The 17,576-nt window shown below is 41.5% G+C and overlaps 8 protein-coding genes across 8 annotated transcripts; 2 read left to right on the plus strand and 6 right to left on the minus strand.

Annotated features, from left to right (window-relative positions):
- Positions 1-29: 29 nt before the first annotated feature.
- Positions 30-569, minus strand: FOA43_000915 (uncharacterized protein; the record flags this gene model as incomplete). Its single annotated transcript, XM_038921240.1, has 1 exon — positions 30-569. The coding sequence occupies one exon, from the start codon at positions 567-569 to the stop codon at positions 30-32; it is 540 nt and encodes a 179-aa protein (XP_038777168.1).
- Positions 570-705: 136 nt separating this feature from the next.
- Positions 706-3,390, minus strand: FOA43_000916 (uncharacterized protein; the record flags this gene model as incomplete). Its single annotated transcript, XM_038921241.1, has 1 exon — positions 706-3,390. The coding sequence occupies one exon, from the start codon at positions 3,388-3,390 to the stop codon at positions 706-708; it is 2,685 nt and encodes an 894-aa protein (XP_038777169.1).
- A 154-nt stretch (positions 3,391-3,544) lies between these two features.
- Positions 3,545-4,501, plus strand: FOA43_000917 (uncharacterized protein; the record flags this gene model as incomplete). The annotated part of the gene is made up of 1 exon (XM_038921242.1): positions 3,545-4,501. The coding sequence occupies one exon, from the start codon at positions 3,545-3,547 to the stop codon at positions 4,499-4,501; it is 957 nt and encodes a 318-aa protein (XP_038777170.1).
- A 44-nt stretch (positions 4,502-4,545) lies between these two features.
- On the minus strand, positions 4,546-6,819 carry FOA43_000918 (uncharacterized protein; the record flags this gene model as incomplete). The annotated part of the gene is made up of 1 exon (XM_038921243.1): positions 4,546-6,819. One exon carries the CDS (start codon positions 6,817-6,819, stop codon positions 4,546-4,548), a length of 2,274 nt encoding a protein of 757 aa, XP_038777171.1.
- A 494-nt stretch (positions 6,820-7,313) lies between these two features.
- FOA43_000919 (uncharacterized protein) lies at positions 7,314-8,102 on the plus strand (the record flags this gene model as incomplete). The annotated part of the gene is made up of 1 exon (XM_038921244.1): positions 7,314-8,102. One exon carries the CDS (start codon positions 7,314-7,316, stop codon positions 8,100-8,102), a length of 789 nt encoding a protein of 262 aa, XP_038777172.1.
- A 123-nt stretch (positions 8,103-8,225) lies between these two features.
- FOA43_000920 (uncharacterized protein) lies at positions 8,226-11,296 on the minus strand (the record flags this gene model as incomplete). The annotated part of the gene is made up of 3 exons (XM_038921245.1): positions 8,226-9,000; positions 9,066-9,088; positions 9,392-11,296. 3 exons carry the CDS (start codon positions 11,294-11,296, stop codon positions 8,226-8,228), a joined length of 2,703 nt encoding a protein of 900 aa, XP_038777173.1.
- Positions 11,297-11,771: 475 nt separating this feature from the next.
- SCH9 (Serine/threonine-protein kinase) lies at positions 11,772-15,005 on the minus strand (the record flags this gene model as incomplete). Its single annotated transcript, XM_038921246.1, has 2 exons — positions 11,772-14,044; positions 14,999-15,005. The coding sequence occupies 2 exons, from the start codon at positions 15,003-15,005 to the stop codon at positions 11,772-11,774; spliced, it is 2,280 nt and encodes a 759-aa protein (XP_038777174.1).
- A 115-nt stretch (positions 15,006-15,120) lies between these two features.
- On the minus strand, positions 15,121-17,547 carry FOA43_000922 (uncharacterized protein; the record flags this gene model as incomplete). Its single annotated transcript, XM_038921247.1, has 1 exon — positions 15,121-17,547. The coding sequence occupies one exon, from the start codon at positions 17,545-17,547 to the stop codon at positions 15,121-15,123; it is 2,427 nt and encodes an 808-aa protein (XP_038777175.1).
- Between the last annotated feature and the right edge of the window lie 29 nt (positions 17,548-17,576).

Consider the following 17,576-nt stretch of genomic DNA (forward strand, 5'->3'; position numbering starts at 1 on the left):
AATGCATATACATAATACTATACAGCTCATTAATTTTCAAACCTTTGATCAACTTTGGCTGCGCTTTCACTGATACCCCATTTATCTCTTACTATAGTGTTCTGGTTGGGCACATCACTAAGTCGCTCGGGAAGTTTCTTGGTTATACTCTTCTTCAATTCCCTCTCCAGTAACATCTTGTTTTCTTTCTTTCGTTTCTTTGATATCAATTCGCCCTCTTTTAGATGACAGAATTCTTCCATATTCATATCACCACTAAGAAGGCTAGCGGCGAACTCTGTATCCGCATTTCTCATTGCTATAAGGTCCTTACGAAACCTTTGCTTGTAATGACTCATGTTGGTTCTATATCTACTATAAAGATCGCTTTCATACAGTTGAGTTAGTAAATCCGGATCGCCCTTCTGCTCTTCCGGATCTATATCTTCTAGCTTAATTATTTTAAAAAACGCCTTTTCCATTCCAAGTTTACATGCAGTTCTCGTTTGATCCCATACATCTTTCGGGTTGTCACCTATAGATATCCCACCATTGATGCTCTGAATAGTAGATTTTTGTTTGCGAGCCATTTATAACTCGATACCAGGAAGAAAGATATGGATATCACCGGCTTGCATATGCCTGTCTTCAGGTCGCGCGAGCCATTTTTATCCACAGATCTCCGGACGCTTGAAAAGTGAAAAGTCGTAGGTATATTTATTTTTATTAAAGTGTAGGACTTTCTTGGGTGTCTTTACCTTGATCTGTGTTCAAAGCCGTCTTTGAAGCACTTCTAATCGATGAGCCTTGGGTGCCATATCGTAATTCTGAGGGCGAATTACGCATCATCCTATTTCCAAACACATCGTAACTCGATTCATAGGTAAACTGTGGCATCTTATTGACCAAAACATCCGAGCTACCATTGGCAGGTATATTAATTGGCTGTGTAGTATTCAACTTGGAAATCGTTAACTCCTTAGTTTGAACTTCGGTTTCTAAATCTTTGATTGTTTGTTCATAGTCTGTCAATGTTGTCTGATAGAGCGCGATATACTTCTTCAATGCTTCTCCTGTTTTACGAAGATCTTGATCACCGTTTTCCCTTTGAGTAGCGTGGCTATCCATCTTCTTCAACTTTTCTATCGCATCGTCAAGTTCATATTTGTATCTCTTTATCTCTTCATTCAAAATGAATATTTCCTTATCTTTATCATCAACCGTCTCGATGTGATATTCTGTCATCGACTTCTGTGAATGTAGGTCGATCTGGGCCGTAAGGTTGTTTTTTTCCTTGCCTAGTAATGACACTTTATCTTTAAGGCTCATAAACTCCTTTTCATGTACCCTCAGTTTGTTCTTAGCCTCCTTATGATCAGCCTCTAACTTTTCATATTTCTCTTGAAGTTTGAACTCGCTTCTCGTTATCTCTGTCAGCTGCTTATTCAACAGTTTATTTTTTTTTAGCAGCAACTCTAACCTTTCGGCTGTACCCATTCTTAAAGTCTTCTCTGCTTCCTCCTTCAGTATTACTACCTCACGTATCTGTCCAATTTCCCTCGTCAATTGCTCATTTCTCTTCTTTAAAATCTCGAATTCTTGAACTGTCGTATAAAGTTTCAGAATCTCCTTTCTCGCCTTCCTGTAGTTGAAAATGGACAAGTTTCGGACATATTCCGCAAAATCAAGCTCATTGATCAAAATCATAAGTTCTCTCTGGTAGAAGTCGATGGCTCCCTCACTCCCGCTTTCTGTTCCACTGCCACTTTCCGACGGCTGGCTGCCACTTGCGACTACCTGTGCTATTCCTGAATCGGAAATTAGAGACTGGCGTCTGACCAGTGAGTCCTTGTTACTGAAATACAAGTCTTTGTGAACATCCAACAGGTTATCGCTCGATAATACTCGTTGTTCATTGGTAGAACCAATCAGTAAAGGGTCCTGGTTACCACCTGCGTTCATCGTACTCCCAATACTGATTATGGAGGCCTTTCTAGCTTGGAAAGTATTCCCAAAATCTGGAATTCTGAATCCAGGAGGTGAGGGTATTGGCCCTGAATTTCTGGTTGATATCGACTCTCCAGTTGAGGTAGAACGACCAGATCGTCTACTCTTCTCCACCTCGTCTATTAACGGATCAAGTTGGGCACAATAGAGGGCGATAGCATCAGCATATCCCAGCGCACTGAACCGTTTGATGTCTTCGAACTCCTCCTCAGGAGTGGAAAACTTTATAAAGTTCTCGTGAAGTAAAAATCGGGTTAAGGTCGGTAAAGCCAAAGCTTTGAATTGATCTGCGTCGAACCCGGGAGGTAGATACTGCACATATTCGGCTCCCATGTACTTCAATGGATCTTTGCAAAAAGAGAAAAGATTCAATGGATACAGTCCATACAAATAATCTTCAAGTCTCATTGGTGGAATGGAAAAAGCGTTTGCCTTAAGAAGACGTTGAAGAGATAGCTGTGCCTTTCCTTCGGTCCATAAATCTCCTAGATCGCCACGTTGCCAGCAGAGTCTTCTTGCAAATATTGCAAATATCTTAAGAAGAGAGCGTTGAAGTTTATTGCAAATATGCGGTAAAATCATGCAAAAGACGTTAATAGTGGAATCTACCACGTCTATCGAGGGGTCCTTCAACATGCATTCAAGTAAATCATCATATAGATCGATTTCTATTATCGTGTAAAGTTTCATGGGCTGCTCCTTTAAAACAGATGAAAGTAATGACATCACCTCTAATTTAAGATTTCCATTACGATGCAAATAGTCGGACATTGTCACCAAGAACTCCTTTGTATATGCTGAAGCATAATTGCTAATCAGCAGTCGAATGTTTAATCGTCTAAATCGACTCTTTTCCTCTTGTTCTTGAGAGCTTAATGCGGAACTGCCACTGTCGTCTATAATATCAGCTTTTTCGATTTTCCGGAAGTAGCTGTCAAGTAAAAGATTAAGAACCAGTTCTGAGTGATGAGACCTGGTCTTCTGTAATTTTATATCCTTCGTTGAAATGCTATCGCTTAATGCGTTGTTAATAAGCCTCTTCGTCAATTCAACAAATGAATTGTTCAAACCTGCACTGTCCGTAGACGAGGTGATGTATTTTTTAATCCACATCAGAAACTCATTATCGTCTACTATACAGTGTATCAACTTTGTAAGAACCTGAAGAAAATACTTTTCCTTTGAATAGTCATTGAGAATATACTTCATGTATACCCGGTATAATTCGTTGCCGAGTTTGGCATTATCGTTTGAGTCGTAAGTGTCATGCTTTTGCAGATAGCTATCAATAGCATCAGTTAATTGGGGATTGTCTTCCAGTAAAGAGTTTAATATCTTGGAAGAAGGGGCACCAAATTCTTCTTCAAGATGTCGTATTAGATATCTTGATGAGCCAGTTGACATGTTACACTTATGGAGGAGGCAGGGCAGAGGAGCAGCGTGAGTTGGAGAGTACTAAGTAAATTTGAATTAAGGATATTAATTATTTCGCTATAAGAGCCCCCGCATTTCCGCGTTCTGGAGATACCCGTCCACTCTGTACGTGTTTTCCTCCCCGATGGAATACTCATTTTTAGATCTCGTCAAGAAGGTGGACGTTGTTCCTTATTACTACGACAAAAAGCAGCACGATCAATTTAAGTCTTCTGTATACACGTTTGTATCTCATGATGGCAGCTTCACCCTTGGATACATGCTACCTATGGTCGCCAAAGAGTTCGAACGTCACGAAGACATTGTCAGAGTGGACAATACAAAGAGGCAAGTTTATATCAACAGCTGTTTAGATTCCTTTGAACTTCGCAGCAAGAAATTGAATCAATTGGCCAAGACTTGGTATGATGAGGGAAGGTTTGAGCATTTGAAAGGCTGGAGAAACGAGCTCTATACTATCTACTCTCCAGAAAAAAGGCCATATATGCAGCTAGAGCGAGCATTTTGTCCTCTTTTGGGTGTGGTTATGTATGGATGCCACATCAATGGTTACGTGGTGATGCCTGATACAGGTAAGATCAAGATGTGGGTTCCCAGAAGATCGGCTTCCAAGCCCTCATATCCAGGTATGTTAGATTGTACTGTGGCTGGTGGAATGGGTGATCGGTACGGATGTTTGGAAACGGTTATGAAAGAGAGCTACGAGGAGGCTGGTCTAACGTCTAGCTATATGCTCAAGCACGTTAAATCCGTGGGTCTCATCTCGTACCTCTACCAGTACGAAAGAGGAACGTTTACTTCGGAAAATGGTTTTGTTCAGCCCGAGGTAGAATACATCTACGACTTGGAAATGGACTCGGCAACTATACCTCGCCCTGTAGACCACGAGGCGGAAGATTTCAAGCTCATGGGTATAGAAGAAGTTGTGAGAAGATTGAAGAACGGTGAATTCAAGCATAATTGTGCTGGCGTCATTGTAGACTTTTTCATGAGACATGGGATCGTCACTCCAGAAGACGAGCCTGATTACATAGAGATACAAAATAGACTACATAGACGTCTTCCATTTCCAACGAGATGATATAGGCAGCAATAATCGTTTTCTTATTTTTATTATCTATATACTCATTTGGAGAAGTGTAACTTCATGTTCATAAACTGTCTGGCGCGCACTTCGTCAGCTGTTAGTGAGACGTTACCGTAGGTGACCGGAGCAAAGAAGATGAATGCACATGTCAAAACTGAAAGTAATCCAGCCACGGTTCCAGCGTAAATGGCAAGCTGTATCTTACCCAATTCCTTTTCAGGTTTATCCTTAGCATATTCAGGGTTTCTGTTATCAGTGAACAAAAATTCAAGCATTCCACCGGAAAACAAAGCAGCTAAGAGATGGGCCGGTAGGTAATGGTGTAAAAATTTTTGCCTATGCATGAGGAAGAACGGCAAATAATGGCATGCCCATGCAGAGAAGAAGAATCCTATGTTAAGATAGAGACGCGCTCTGGAGCGGTCCCTGAGAATATGAACTCCCCTTCTGCAGGTGATTTGATCCACTATAATTATTGCCATGAATGCTGACATGAGAATGCACTCCATCCACCACCCAGGTATATTACCAAAGAAGAATATCTGCTGTCGTTTATCGTTGTTGGTCCAGAAAGAGACACCAGACATACACATAGGCCACTCTTGAGGCTGAGATGCAAACGGATGATCTGCACTCAACTTGTTGTTTTGGGAGAACATAGTCAGCTGCAATTGCCACCACTTCTTCAAGAATGACATAGTTTTAATTTTCTTGGGAACGTAAACAGCTCTGAGACCTGTCAATCCAATAATGCTGTCAATAGTCCAGTAGTTAGAACTTTCAGTCAACTTTTTGTTACCATTGACTTCCTGCTGATTGAAGGCCCAATCTGGAAGCAACTTATCATTATGTGTCCACATGGCCACCACACTAGGAACGTGCAAAATCTTAAAAATGGAGGCTTTCGTCTTCAACGACTGAGCAGGCTTCTTGTCAAATGGGTCGAATTTGAATAGGGTGTCATTGACGTTGGTGCTTACATTTAAGTCGGCCTCTGGGATCACGGTAAACTCCTCGTTTGTAGCAAAAAGCGGGGATGCGACATCGTGCGTAAGCAAATAACCGTTGGTATTGACGTGCTTGAGGCGGAAAGTGTCACCCTGTCTGACCAGATGATTATCCTCATGTCCCTCACCAAATGGAATTTTGGGTAGTAGCTCCCAATAGTTGTTGGTATCGTTATAGTCGGACATACAAGTCACCTGCTGACCCTGGGAAGAAACACGACCGTCCTCGTAACGCAAAGGATATTTGAAGTCATGCGAGTGCAAGAGACATTCTGTATCCTTATGTTTGATAGTGACAACGTCGTGGTAGAACACGCCTCTTGCCTCTCGTGCCAACCGAGAATCTCCCAAAGTCTCTTGAAACTCCGGAGTCATAAATCCATCGCCGGGGCCAGATTTCGTCAAAATAGCAAAATGAATGTAGAACCAAAACAAATAGATAATGAATGGAACAACAATCAACAGTAGGAACCGTGCCATAAAGTGTTTGACAAACTCCGTCATGGAATGACCCTTCTTGATGTCAAGTAGTTGCCATAGATCATAAGCGACGGCCACACCGACAGAGCAGTATGTGAGAATACCAACATATTTGGTGGAAATAACGCACGAAAGAGCGACACCAGTGAGAAATAACCATAGATACCACTTGCTTGAGAAAGGTTCCCTTCTCAACTTATAAAAGCGAACGTAGCAGTAGATAGACGCAGCAATTGAGAAAATGAGGGTAGAATCTAGTAGAATTAGCCTCGTTTCTGCTACATGGGCATTATCAAGTGCAACAATAGCAGAAGCAAAAATACAGGTAAGTACTGAATAGCCGCATTCTTTCATTGTATTGAAGATGAGGGGCACAGTCAATGTACCAAGAACAGCAGAAAGAGCACGCATTGGAATGTACGGAGCAGAGTGCTGCAAATAACTGTCACCAATGGTGTCAAATTTGAAGCTTCCATCATAGCCAGCAAGGTATCCGACTAGAGCGATCAACAACTTGGCAAATGGAGGATGCAAATCAAAAAAGAATGTTCTCTGCAAATAGTAAGAAGCAAACTTACCAAAATGAACCTCGTCAAACACAACTTCGTTTGGATACCAGATATAATAGAAACGAGCAATAAAAGCGACCATAGTTACGGCAGCATCTGCAGGCTTATACCATTTCTCCATAGAAGGATCAATGTCTGACATTCTATAAGCATCAGCAGCACTTACTTCAGAGACTTCCACTGGGGAAGGGGACTTCTCCCTGGATCGTTTGTCCCGATGTTTGTGATCTTCAAACTTCTTTGATTTAGTCACCATGGTATCAGTCTAAGGAAAGAAATGGAGCCAGACGCAGAAGTGATGAAAAGATGATGAAAAGAATAAACAGCGTGGCATTTCCTATGGCATTTCGCGTAACATTTTTCATGGCTGTCTCGCGTGGGATTATGGAAAGCTCGCCAGAGCATATAAAGCCACTCAATTTCCCTAAGAATAGTACTTGAAAGCTATGGAAGCAGCAAAGACTACTCAATTGAGTATCACGCTGAGAAGTGGTGACATGTGTTTTTTTCTGTTCGTCTTTCTCTATATGAATACTTCTCCTGCTACGGGAAGTACCCTCAGTCTATTTGACCTGCGTTTTACGCGAAATGATAATCGCTAGATAAAATTGAGACTTGCCTTTGAGCATCCTTTCACTCTTTCTGTGGCTGCACTTTTCAGTTATGCTTTGGTACAACAGTCTTAGAACATCCGCGTTGCGACGGATCTCACCCTTTGTGGCGCGGCGATCTGTGTCGGATTTTAATGCAATGAGAGAAGCTTTTATTGACAACAGTAAGAACGCTGCTAAACAGGCAAGTGCAGGCACAGACGGTCCAGGATCAAAGGTAGCTGCGGCTAATGGTGGCACTTCTTCGTTAAAGCGCAAAGTTGATCCTGCTGTTAAAACGGGATTTTCTTCAGGTCAAAGTATTGAGTCCAATCCAGGTAATGGCGCTATCAGCAGCGTATTTGGTACCTCTATGAACGACTTCAGTGCATCTGAAACTAAAGGTGCCACTTTGGATTGGTCAGAATCGTTTCATGGTTTAGGTATTGCCCCCTTCAGCAAAGAATCACAGAAAACACTCTCTGAGGATATTCCCGAAAATGACATTGAGATCACACCTGATGGATTACTATACCTACCAGAGATCAAGTACAGAAGAATGCTAAATCGGTCATTTGGTGCCGGTGGTTGGGGTCTTGCCCCAAGATCTGAAACTCTTATATCTAAGAATAAATTTGGTGCTGGAGGATTACTTACCAGAGAGTACGGATTGGTGGTTCAAGGTAGATTGGTTTCTGTTGCTAGAGGTGAACAGGCATTTTTTGCCGAGAATGGAGTCCCAACGGCTACAGAAGGTTGTAAGAGCAACGCTTTAATGAGGTGCTGCAAAGATTTGGGCATAGCTTCAGAGTTATGGGATCCTAGATTCATCAAGCTATTCAAAAAGAAGCGTTGTGAAAGTATTTTCGTTGAGCACATCCCATCCAAGAAGAAGAAGAAGATTTGGAAAAGGAAAGATGAAGATGTCGAATATCCGTATAAGAGATAGGAACTACGTTGATACTGGCAATACTTGTAAATATATACATATATATCTATATAATTTCTTATTGGTTAAACGAAGAATTTAAAAAGTGTTTAGAGGTTATTAAGAAGCTAATTAAAATGCTACTTACAAGCCCTGGACGGCTCTTCTTCTGTCTCTCTCCTCAGCAATAGTCAACTTGATACCCTTACCCTTTGGTAAAGAGATCCATGGCTTACCAGCTTCCTCGCCAATAACAAACACGTTGTTCAATCTGGTGATAAAAGTGTTGTCCAAAGAATCCTTAATGTGGACTAAATCGAAACCACCTTCGTGTCTCTCTTTGTGAGTAATAACACCAACTCTTCCCAAACTACGACCACCGGTAACCATAACTAATCTACCAGTATCAAACTTTATGAAAGAAGATGCCTTACCAGTATCTAAGTCAACCTTAACGGTATCATTAACTCTAACAAGTGGATCTGGGTATCTGATAGTTCTGCCATCGTGAGTGACAATGTATGGGACACCTCTCTTACCGAGTTGGACCTTCTTAACCTTAGCCAACTTGTAAGTGGCCTCTTCGGGAGTGATTCTGTGGATGGCGAATCTACCCTTAACGTCGTAGACCAACCTGAAATTCTCGTTGGTAGCTTCGAGAGAAATAACATCCATGAAGCCAGCTGGGAAAGTACTGTCAGTTCTGACCTTACCGTCAACCTTAACCTGTCTCTCCATCAAGATAGCCTTAACTTCTCTGCCGTTCAAAGCATATTTAAGTCTGTTTCTCAAGAAGACAATCAAAGGCAATGACTCTCTCAACTTGTGTGGACCAGCCGATGGTCTTGGTGCGTAAACACCAGACAACTTGTCCAACATCCAGTGGGATGGAGCTGCTAGTCTCTTCAAATGGTGCTTTCTATATCACAATTCATGTTAGTAACTCTGCAATCCATATTTATACATTTCTTCCTCCATACTTACGGTCCTCTAGCCATATTGAATTGCTGTTATACCTAAACTGATTTGTTAACTTAAGAATTAAACCAAAAGCTTAGGTGCTTTCAAGAGAGAAATACAACTTTGAATGAAAACTTTTTTTCACCCTACTACTGTGCGCTCTCTCAGGGCCCCAGTGAAAAATTTTTCAGCCTAGCTTAAAAAAAACACAAAATGGTGCGCGCGAGCTTCCCTGGGTCACGGGATCTACTTGCAGGGTTGCTCCTCATTAAAAAACAATGCGAGGTGCGAGGTGTTCAAGCATCAGAATAGACATAATCCAGGATTCATTTTTACCAGTATTTCTGTACATATTTTTTGAGTAGATGTCCGACGTTATATTCTTTGGCACAGTCATTGTAGTATGTTGAATTGGCTATCAACAGCTTGTAAAGTTCGGTATCCTCTCCACAAGCTACTTCCAAAGCCCATTCTATATGGCTCTCAATAAAATCGTAGAACACAACGTCTGTGAGGGGGGTCTTAGGTCCGTCTTTCCCCGACTCAAATGACTGGATTACATTCGGAACTCGGAAGTTGGGTAGCTTCCTGTGAATAGTATCGTCACCGTGAATTCCCAGCTCATCACTTGTCGTGTAGCCATACGAAAGATGACTAAAGGGAGAGGCATATATATCGCTATCAATACTAGAAATTGCAGCATCGTCCAATTGCCTGTTTATAGTTTCCTGGTATGGTGAAAGAAGTTTCCCTTGAAATCCACTCCCTTGCTCTAATATATATGATCCTCCATTGAGAATTCCTTGTAATCTAGCAGCTATTTTCCGAGGAACGGCCGGAATAACCTTCCATTTGTTGCTAAATGAAGATACCGTGTAAAGAGCATTTCGTGTGAAGGGACCTTTATACAGGTCATACCTAATTGAGCCGGTATTTACAATAATTGACCGAGAATTGTTCTGAATGTTTTCGTATAAGGTTTGTCTCTCCTTCAAATAGCATAGTTTGGGCTCTAGTTGAACAATAATCTTATCCTGTATGAATCTAAGGAGTGAGTTCTTGTCTGATCTGTCATAATAGTTGGCTGCAGACATATAAAAGTTGTGCGGCACATATCCGTACGTATCCTGAAGCCTTAAATCTTTAGCAATATCTCTAATATCATGAGAAACGCTTACTCCATTCCTTGTCTGGAAAGAAGAAAGATCGGTCTTGCCGGTGTGGTGCATGAATGAGTGTAGATTGAAGTCTATGTATCTTCTTTGGATGTTTCTACCACTAAATTCGGCTTTGGAAGCAGGATCGATGTGAGTGAAGTTCTTGATCGATAAGAATCCAATCGTTTCACAGTATCGTCCACTCTGTAACCCGGTACTTAGTTCATCGTAGACGGCAAAATCCCTAATATGAGAATGGCCTCCAAAATACTGAATTACTGTATCTGGAAAATACTTTCTGAGGTATTGATGAAGAACAGTAACCTCCTTCCAGTCTCTGGTTACAGGTAAATGTCCAAATACCACAAGAACGTCGATCCTGCTAGAAAAATGTCTGAGAAGGTCAGATAACCAAGTTTTACGAACCATCTCGGTTATGGGTGTAACCCTGACACGCTGATTTCCACCGGTAAAATCAAACATGAAAGATAGACTGAGTACTCTATAGCCGTTGATATCTGTTTCAAAATATCTATGGGTCGAATTGCCAAAGACTTTCCATTCCCCAGAGTCTGTCAAGTATTCAACGTTAGTGGAGATAAATCTCTCTCCGTAATGAGGCACCATTTCCTCGTATTCGTATTTACTGACAGGTTCCTCGTATAATTCGTGATTTCCCACGGTGATAAGATCGTAGTTTGCCCTCCTGAACACCAAGTCAGAGAGTTCGCCATGAGGATGTGTTATATCTGATAAACCATTGCCGTCATGTCTATCACCAGTGTCCACCAAGATTAAATCGCCACCCTTTTCTGCAGAAAGACTCTTCATATTCTCCGAAAAGGACACAAAATCACCCCAATCGGATGAATATTGAGGCTGGGTGACATGGCCTAAATACCAGCCGTGAGTGTCAGTAGTGTGTAAGAAGTTCAACGACCCAAATACAACATTCCTGAGAGGTTCCTCAAAGTTGGGCAATTGAGCACCTGGCTGAAGCGCTATTCGTACTTGCGTCTCGGTATCAATTGATCTTGCAGCGATATTCACCACTCTTTCCTCGATAACGAATAGGGAAAAAAAACTGACGGATACCATTGTGAATAGTGCCCCCATCAAGCAACATTTTTTGATGGTCAGCATGACGATAAACTTCACACTATGATATTTTCTTCCTCTGAATTCCTCTGGAAGAGCCTTCGAAGGGGAAAAGAAGTCAGACAGAAAGGAGAGAAAGTTAAATAGAATTGACCTTATCTTTAGAACAATCGATTTGATTCCCATTTTCGCGCTTATCAGTACAACACAATTTTTTGTTGTTTAAAGAGTTTTAGGATAGAGATAAAGAGAGAGACAAGTGTCAACTGATACATTTAGTCATTCAGCCTACTATCTAAAAAGTACTCTTCTTGATTAAAAGAGCAACTGAAGAGACACGTTGGTAAAATCTAAAGTTTATTCGCACAAATATTAATTCTTATAAAGAAAAAGTAACGTAAGCCATGCGATTGAGTAATAACCTTGACTGATGGCAAAAGCAAATCTACAAAATAGCAAGAAAAATACAACAACATCACAGATCAAAAGGTCCATTTACAAACTCGTCATCAACATCCATATCTTCATCCTCATTTCGGCTTTCACCTTCATCGTCCTCATCGAAATCAGTGTCGTCCTCAATAACTTCCTCATCGGGAGGCATATTAGGATCGCCCGGGATCAATGAACCGTATTGTGGTTTGAGAGAGTTGCCTTTTTTAACTGACAAACTGCTCAGATGATCGAACATGGTGGAATCATCAACGTAAGTAAATCCTTTAAATTTGTCCTGCATGGCCTGAGATAAAGGAGTTGATCCCAGCATCAGTTGCCTATTAATGGCGGAGGTCGAAGCATTGGTAAACTCGGGATCAAAGTTCGAAGTGTCCAGTTCATTGACAATATGAGGCACAAACGGAGGAGGAATCTTTCTTTCCCGAAGTAGATGCCACTCAATGTCATGTAAGAAAGGATGAGCACGAAGTTCCCTAGCATCATCAATAGCACCAAGACGATGCTTAGGGTTTCTGTTAAGTAATCCTTTGACAAAGGAGCGCCCCTCCGGCGACAAAACTTCCTTAGGGAAACGGACCTTGCCGAATGCAATGTTCTTATACATCTGCTGAGTGTTTTCAGCATAAAACGGTGACCATCCACAACACATCTCAAAGATTAGAACACCCAAAGACCAGAAATCAACCATCTTGGTGTATCCTGATTCATCCAACAAGACCTCCGGAGCCAAATATTCGGTAGTGCCACAAAAGGTGTTAGTGGTACCATTGCCAGACAAGTTGGCCTTGGATAGACCGAAATCACATAGCGCAATATGTCCATTGGCATCCAACAAAATATTCTCCGGCTTCAAATCACGGTAGACAATACCGTTATCGTGCAAATGTTCTAGAGCCATAACTAACTCCGCAATGTAGAATTTTGCCCGATCTTCACTGAACCGACCCTCGCGCTGCAAGTGCCAGAACAATTCTCCACCGCTCATGAAGTCTGTGACAAGGTACAAATCGGTAGGCGTCTGAAAAGAAAATTTGAGCATGACAATAAAGGCGGAATCGGCAGCCGAAGTACGAACCATGATATCACGCTCGCCAATTGTATGAGCCACCTCCTTTTTCTTCACTATGACCTTTTTCGAAAGAACTTTCATGGCATAGACGCGATTGGTATCTTTCTTCTTCACCTGGAAGACTTGACCGAAAGTACCTTTACCGAGAAGACGCAAAATCTTGAAATCCTGAGGCGAATAGTGTGACTTGCCAATGTTGGTGTACTCGAACTTAATACGGACGGTTCCAGTGACCATTTCAGACGAGATACGTGGACGAAGGGTGTACCATCCCTCAGTTTTATTCTCGGAATCTGTTCTTGGACGGATACGCACGTGACCAAGAAAGAAATCATCCTGTGCACCATCATAGATAGAAATCTCAACATCAGAAGCATTTCCAATGACGTCAAAGATAGACGAATGTTGCCAAATTGGGTTGCCTGCATTGTAGTTTCTGTCAAGGCTACTACTGTCCCTATTCTCACAATTGTTATTGTTGTTTCGAATATTGAGACTCTGATGCGATGAGGTTTGTCTACTGACGACCGGTCTAATAGGCTGGTTGTGAGATTCTAACTGCCCGTCTATGCTAGTCATCATTTCCGCACCTTGGAATTGATGATGCTGAGATTTGTGGTGGGAGCCAAATCTTTCTGGTCCGCTAGTCACCACTTCAGAACCTTCAAATGTACACACAACATAAGGCTGTGAATCTCCAGATGTGACATTCAAATCTGTAGCCTCGATAAGATTAATCCGAAGCTTACCCCGAGGAACGGGGGATTGATTGGTATCACTGTCAGATGCAATTGAGTTGCCCGCACTACGGCTGATGTTGCTGGCATTATTGATGGCGTCAACACTGGCATTCCCACTGCCTTGCAAGGTCGAATTACTATGAACAGTCGAATTACTGTTCTTGCTGTTGTTGCGAGTAGACGAGCTTGGCAGCAAATCTGAAGTGGTTGCCTCTGGTAGTTGCTTAGTTTGCAGTTGCGCAGTCAAGTTACTTTGTGGAGGTTGCTGAGCTTGATCTAAATGCGACTTCAGTGCATTATGCTCTCCCTTGATGGTGGTTCCCAGGGCAAAAGAATTATCGCTAAGGGCGATGGTTGGAGTGGCAGTATGAGGCAGCATACCTGAAGGGAAGTCTCTTGGAGGAGGCGGAGATGTAGCTCTAGAAGAATCTGTGATAATATCTGGTAGCTGCTGTGACTGCTGTAATTCCTGTGGTAGTTGTTCTTGGTGATTCTGCAGCCCCTGGTGAAGGTCCCTGTGTTGTCGCAGATGATTTTGTAGCTCCTGATGCTGCTGTAGTTCCTGTTGCTGCTTAGCCTTAGAAAACCCAAAGAGGCTTTTGGCAAAGTCAGACATTTAGCAAAAAGGAAAGTATAAAGAGGCAGCTAATTAGCCCGGAAAAATAAATGGGCACCGGTGATAAAGAAGGCGATGATGACTGTGATGCGTGCGTGCTTATATTATTAAGTCTGGATATATTAGTAATGGCTGGATAAATCAAGCCGAAATGCAACAAGGAAGTGTACAAATAGCTAGTATTCTATGATCAATGAGGTGAGGAGGAAAAGAGACCTAAGTGAAATGTTGCATATGGTGCGTTCAAGAGAACAGTACTCTCTGCTTAGAAGAGTAATAAAAGAAAAAATGCTGCGAGATATAAGAGAACAAAAAAAAATATCATAGAAAAAATGTCCATAGAGAAAAGAGAGTGGGAGAGAAAAGTTGGGGCGGCGGAGAGATTAGGATGATTAGGAAAACCGAGTACTGTTTAGGAATGGTTCAAGGCTGTATCTGGTATTTACTAGGCGGTATACTGAAACTCTTATTAATGAGAGAAACAATAAGAAAAGAATTGTCCGTATCCTAAAAGTAGCGAAGAGACTGGCAAGAAGAAAACCGTGCATATATTAGATGAATGGAAGATGAGGTCGTGCAAATATCAGTCAGAACAATAGCGCAGAGCGACAAAATGGCTGGATATTACAAGGAGAGCGGACTGAAAAGAATAAAAGCACATTATATTGTACCAAGCTCTTTTGTATAGTAGAGCATCTTCATTCCCTTGCCGACCCTTCTTCATGTACTCCTACACATTATATCTTCTTTCGCTCCCTTTTAGTTCTAGCATATCTATGCCGGCGAATAACTGATCGTGCATGAAAATCTACGCAGTATACCATGCATGAGTTAGGACTTCTTTTCCTCGTTTCTTTTCTTCTCGCTTCCTTTTATCTCGTTTCTCATTGTTTCTTTTTTTCCATCCCTTACCTTTTTCTTTTCCCCCCTTCTCATCCATTCATCATCTCTCATTCCATACTTTCATGTTCTCTACCGGGATGCTATTCACTAATATAACACCACCATCATTATACTCAATTCCCTCGCTGATATTCAATCTCTTCGAATTGGAGCTGACCCAAATTGTCTCTCCTTCAGGAACCCAATACCCATTGATTTTAAGCACTCGGAATAATTTTTCCGTACAGTTGAATTGCTTCAAGCTGTCCTCGTTTACGTATTCTCCGTGAACATCCAAATCGCCATCTTCAACTGATTCAAAAACGCTTCGGAACCCTGCTAAATCCTCAATATAGAGACCTAAACTTTTGCTGTCGTTTCTTCTCTCTACCCGACTAATTTTCGCCCGGTGGAAAAGACCTCCATTATCCATGACAGCCTCAAAGATCGAACTGTCTGGAGACGCATTACACACGGAATTACCAGCAGTAAATTTATCATAAAAATCTGGCTCTAGTTCTAACTCCAGATTCTGGTTTTGGGAGAGATATTCCGGCCTTCTCAACGTAATAGAATATGCATCATCCAAATGGTAAAAAGAAGGGTCCCTACTGAAAACAGTTGAATAAATAAACTCCGTGGCAGCCTTTGTTTGGCATTTTTCTAATTTCAAATAATCTCGATCTAAAACTAGATTGGCATCTGTAGCAGGTCCAATTTTATGCAGCTTCTCCTCAAATAACGGAGTAATTTTTCTGTAAAGATTTAGGTCAACTAGTGCTCTCTGACCTTCAGATAGATTTCCCAATCCTTGAGATTGGAAATACTGCTGAACACTCCTCGTTACGAATATCTCTGTCCAATTATCCTGGGCATACTCATAGAAATTGCTCTTAAAACTAGCAAATGAGTCTTCAAACTGTAGATCCCAATTAGTTTCACTAAAAAGTTTAAGAAAAGAGCTTTCACAGTTACTTTCATTCACCCCTTTCTTAACCTCAGAAACAAGATCTATTCCACTGTATTCCTTGACTTTCTTATCGTACCAAAACGGATGCCCCTCCGTAGAAAAAATCAGGTTGCCATTACCATTCTGATTCAATTCATTGCTCTCATCAAACAACAAATACAAGTACTTCAATGTTTCACTAAGCACAAAGCTCTCCATGCGATCTTGGCGTGCACCGCTTCGGATATCAAGAACTCCACCAAATCCACAAGGCGCAATAAACTCCTCTCTAAACCTTTTGAGAATAGCTTCACCCACGCGAAGATAAAATGGATCCTTAGTAGCTCTATAAAGATGATAAGTAGACTCTGCAAGTTCTGGTCTCAACGGATACCATTCTAATGCTATTGAACTTCTTAGAAGCACTTCATCTGTGGACGATATGTCCACATCTTCAAGAGTGTCTCCTTCCCTATAAGGTCTTCCAAGATATTTGAAGAGGGATTGTGGACGTTGAGTATTGTAATTCCAGCGTTCAGGAATGGCACCATAATAGTTCCAGAGCTTCATGTACACCTTATGCAACCGAACAGCATTCTTTACGTCACCCGCAAGTACCTGCAAGCCTGGAAAAAATGCACCCAATGAATCAATCCACTCACTAGCCTCCATTCCAGTGGCCACATTCACATTGGCAAAAAATCCTGAAGTGTTTTGTGAATGTGTCAATAATGCCTTATAGGATTTGGACCATATTTGGTAAAATTGCTCATCGTCAAATAGAATGGAATACTTCAATGCATATTCATAGAAGGAGTCCACAGAGGCTCCAATACCAGTCAAGCGATCTGTGAAAGCAAACTTGCTAGTTTGAATAGTCATAGGAAGAAGATCGAGAGGGGATCTTGAGTACCAGACCTTTAGAAACGTCTGGCGAGTAATGTCTTCAAATATAGGATCGTGAGAGAGCCTTGAAAGAAGCGAAAACTCTAAAATAAGTGAAGTCACACCTGAAACACACTGCTCTGTCTGGATCTTCTTGGGAACCTTCTTTGGTCCTTTCAACAAGTTTGTTCTCGGAAAAGGAATTAGGATCCCGGAGGTATCAGTACGTTTCTTGCCGTTCAGATCAAAATTCTCATTCATGTTATTATCAAAAGCCAACAATAACCTTTTACCAAGATCATAAGCCAGCCGAAGTAAAAATCCATCATAGTGAGGCAATGAGTGACTTTTCCTAGGATCGGATGCAAATAGATGTGCACTTAATAATCCACCAAGTACACGAATGTTAGTTTCAAATACTTGGACAGTTGAGTCGATGTCGAACTTCGTGTACAGCGATTTGATTGTCTCAACAGATTTCTGAAACCCCTCAGAGTCGTTCATTACAATAAAAGTATCGAGATTGTCAAATAGTGTAACAGTGAAGTTACCCATAACATCGTTTCGTACGGTATCGGTAGGATCTCTAATATTTCGTTTATTGGGCACACAAGAGATGGGTTTGACCTCATCAAAGGGGAAGCCATAGGTCATATATTTTTCAAAGGCATAGTAAAAGAGAT

Source organism: Brettanomyces nanus, chromosome 1, assembly GCF_011074865.1.
Source record: "Brettanomyces nanus chromosome 1, complete sequence".
Taxonomy (NCBI): Eukaryota; Fungi; Ascomycota; class Pichiomycetes; order Pichiales; family Pichiaceae; genus Brettanomyces; species Brettanomyces nanus.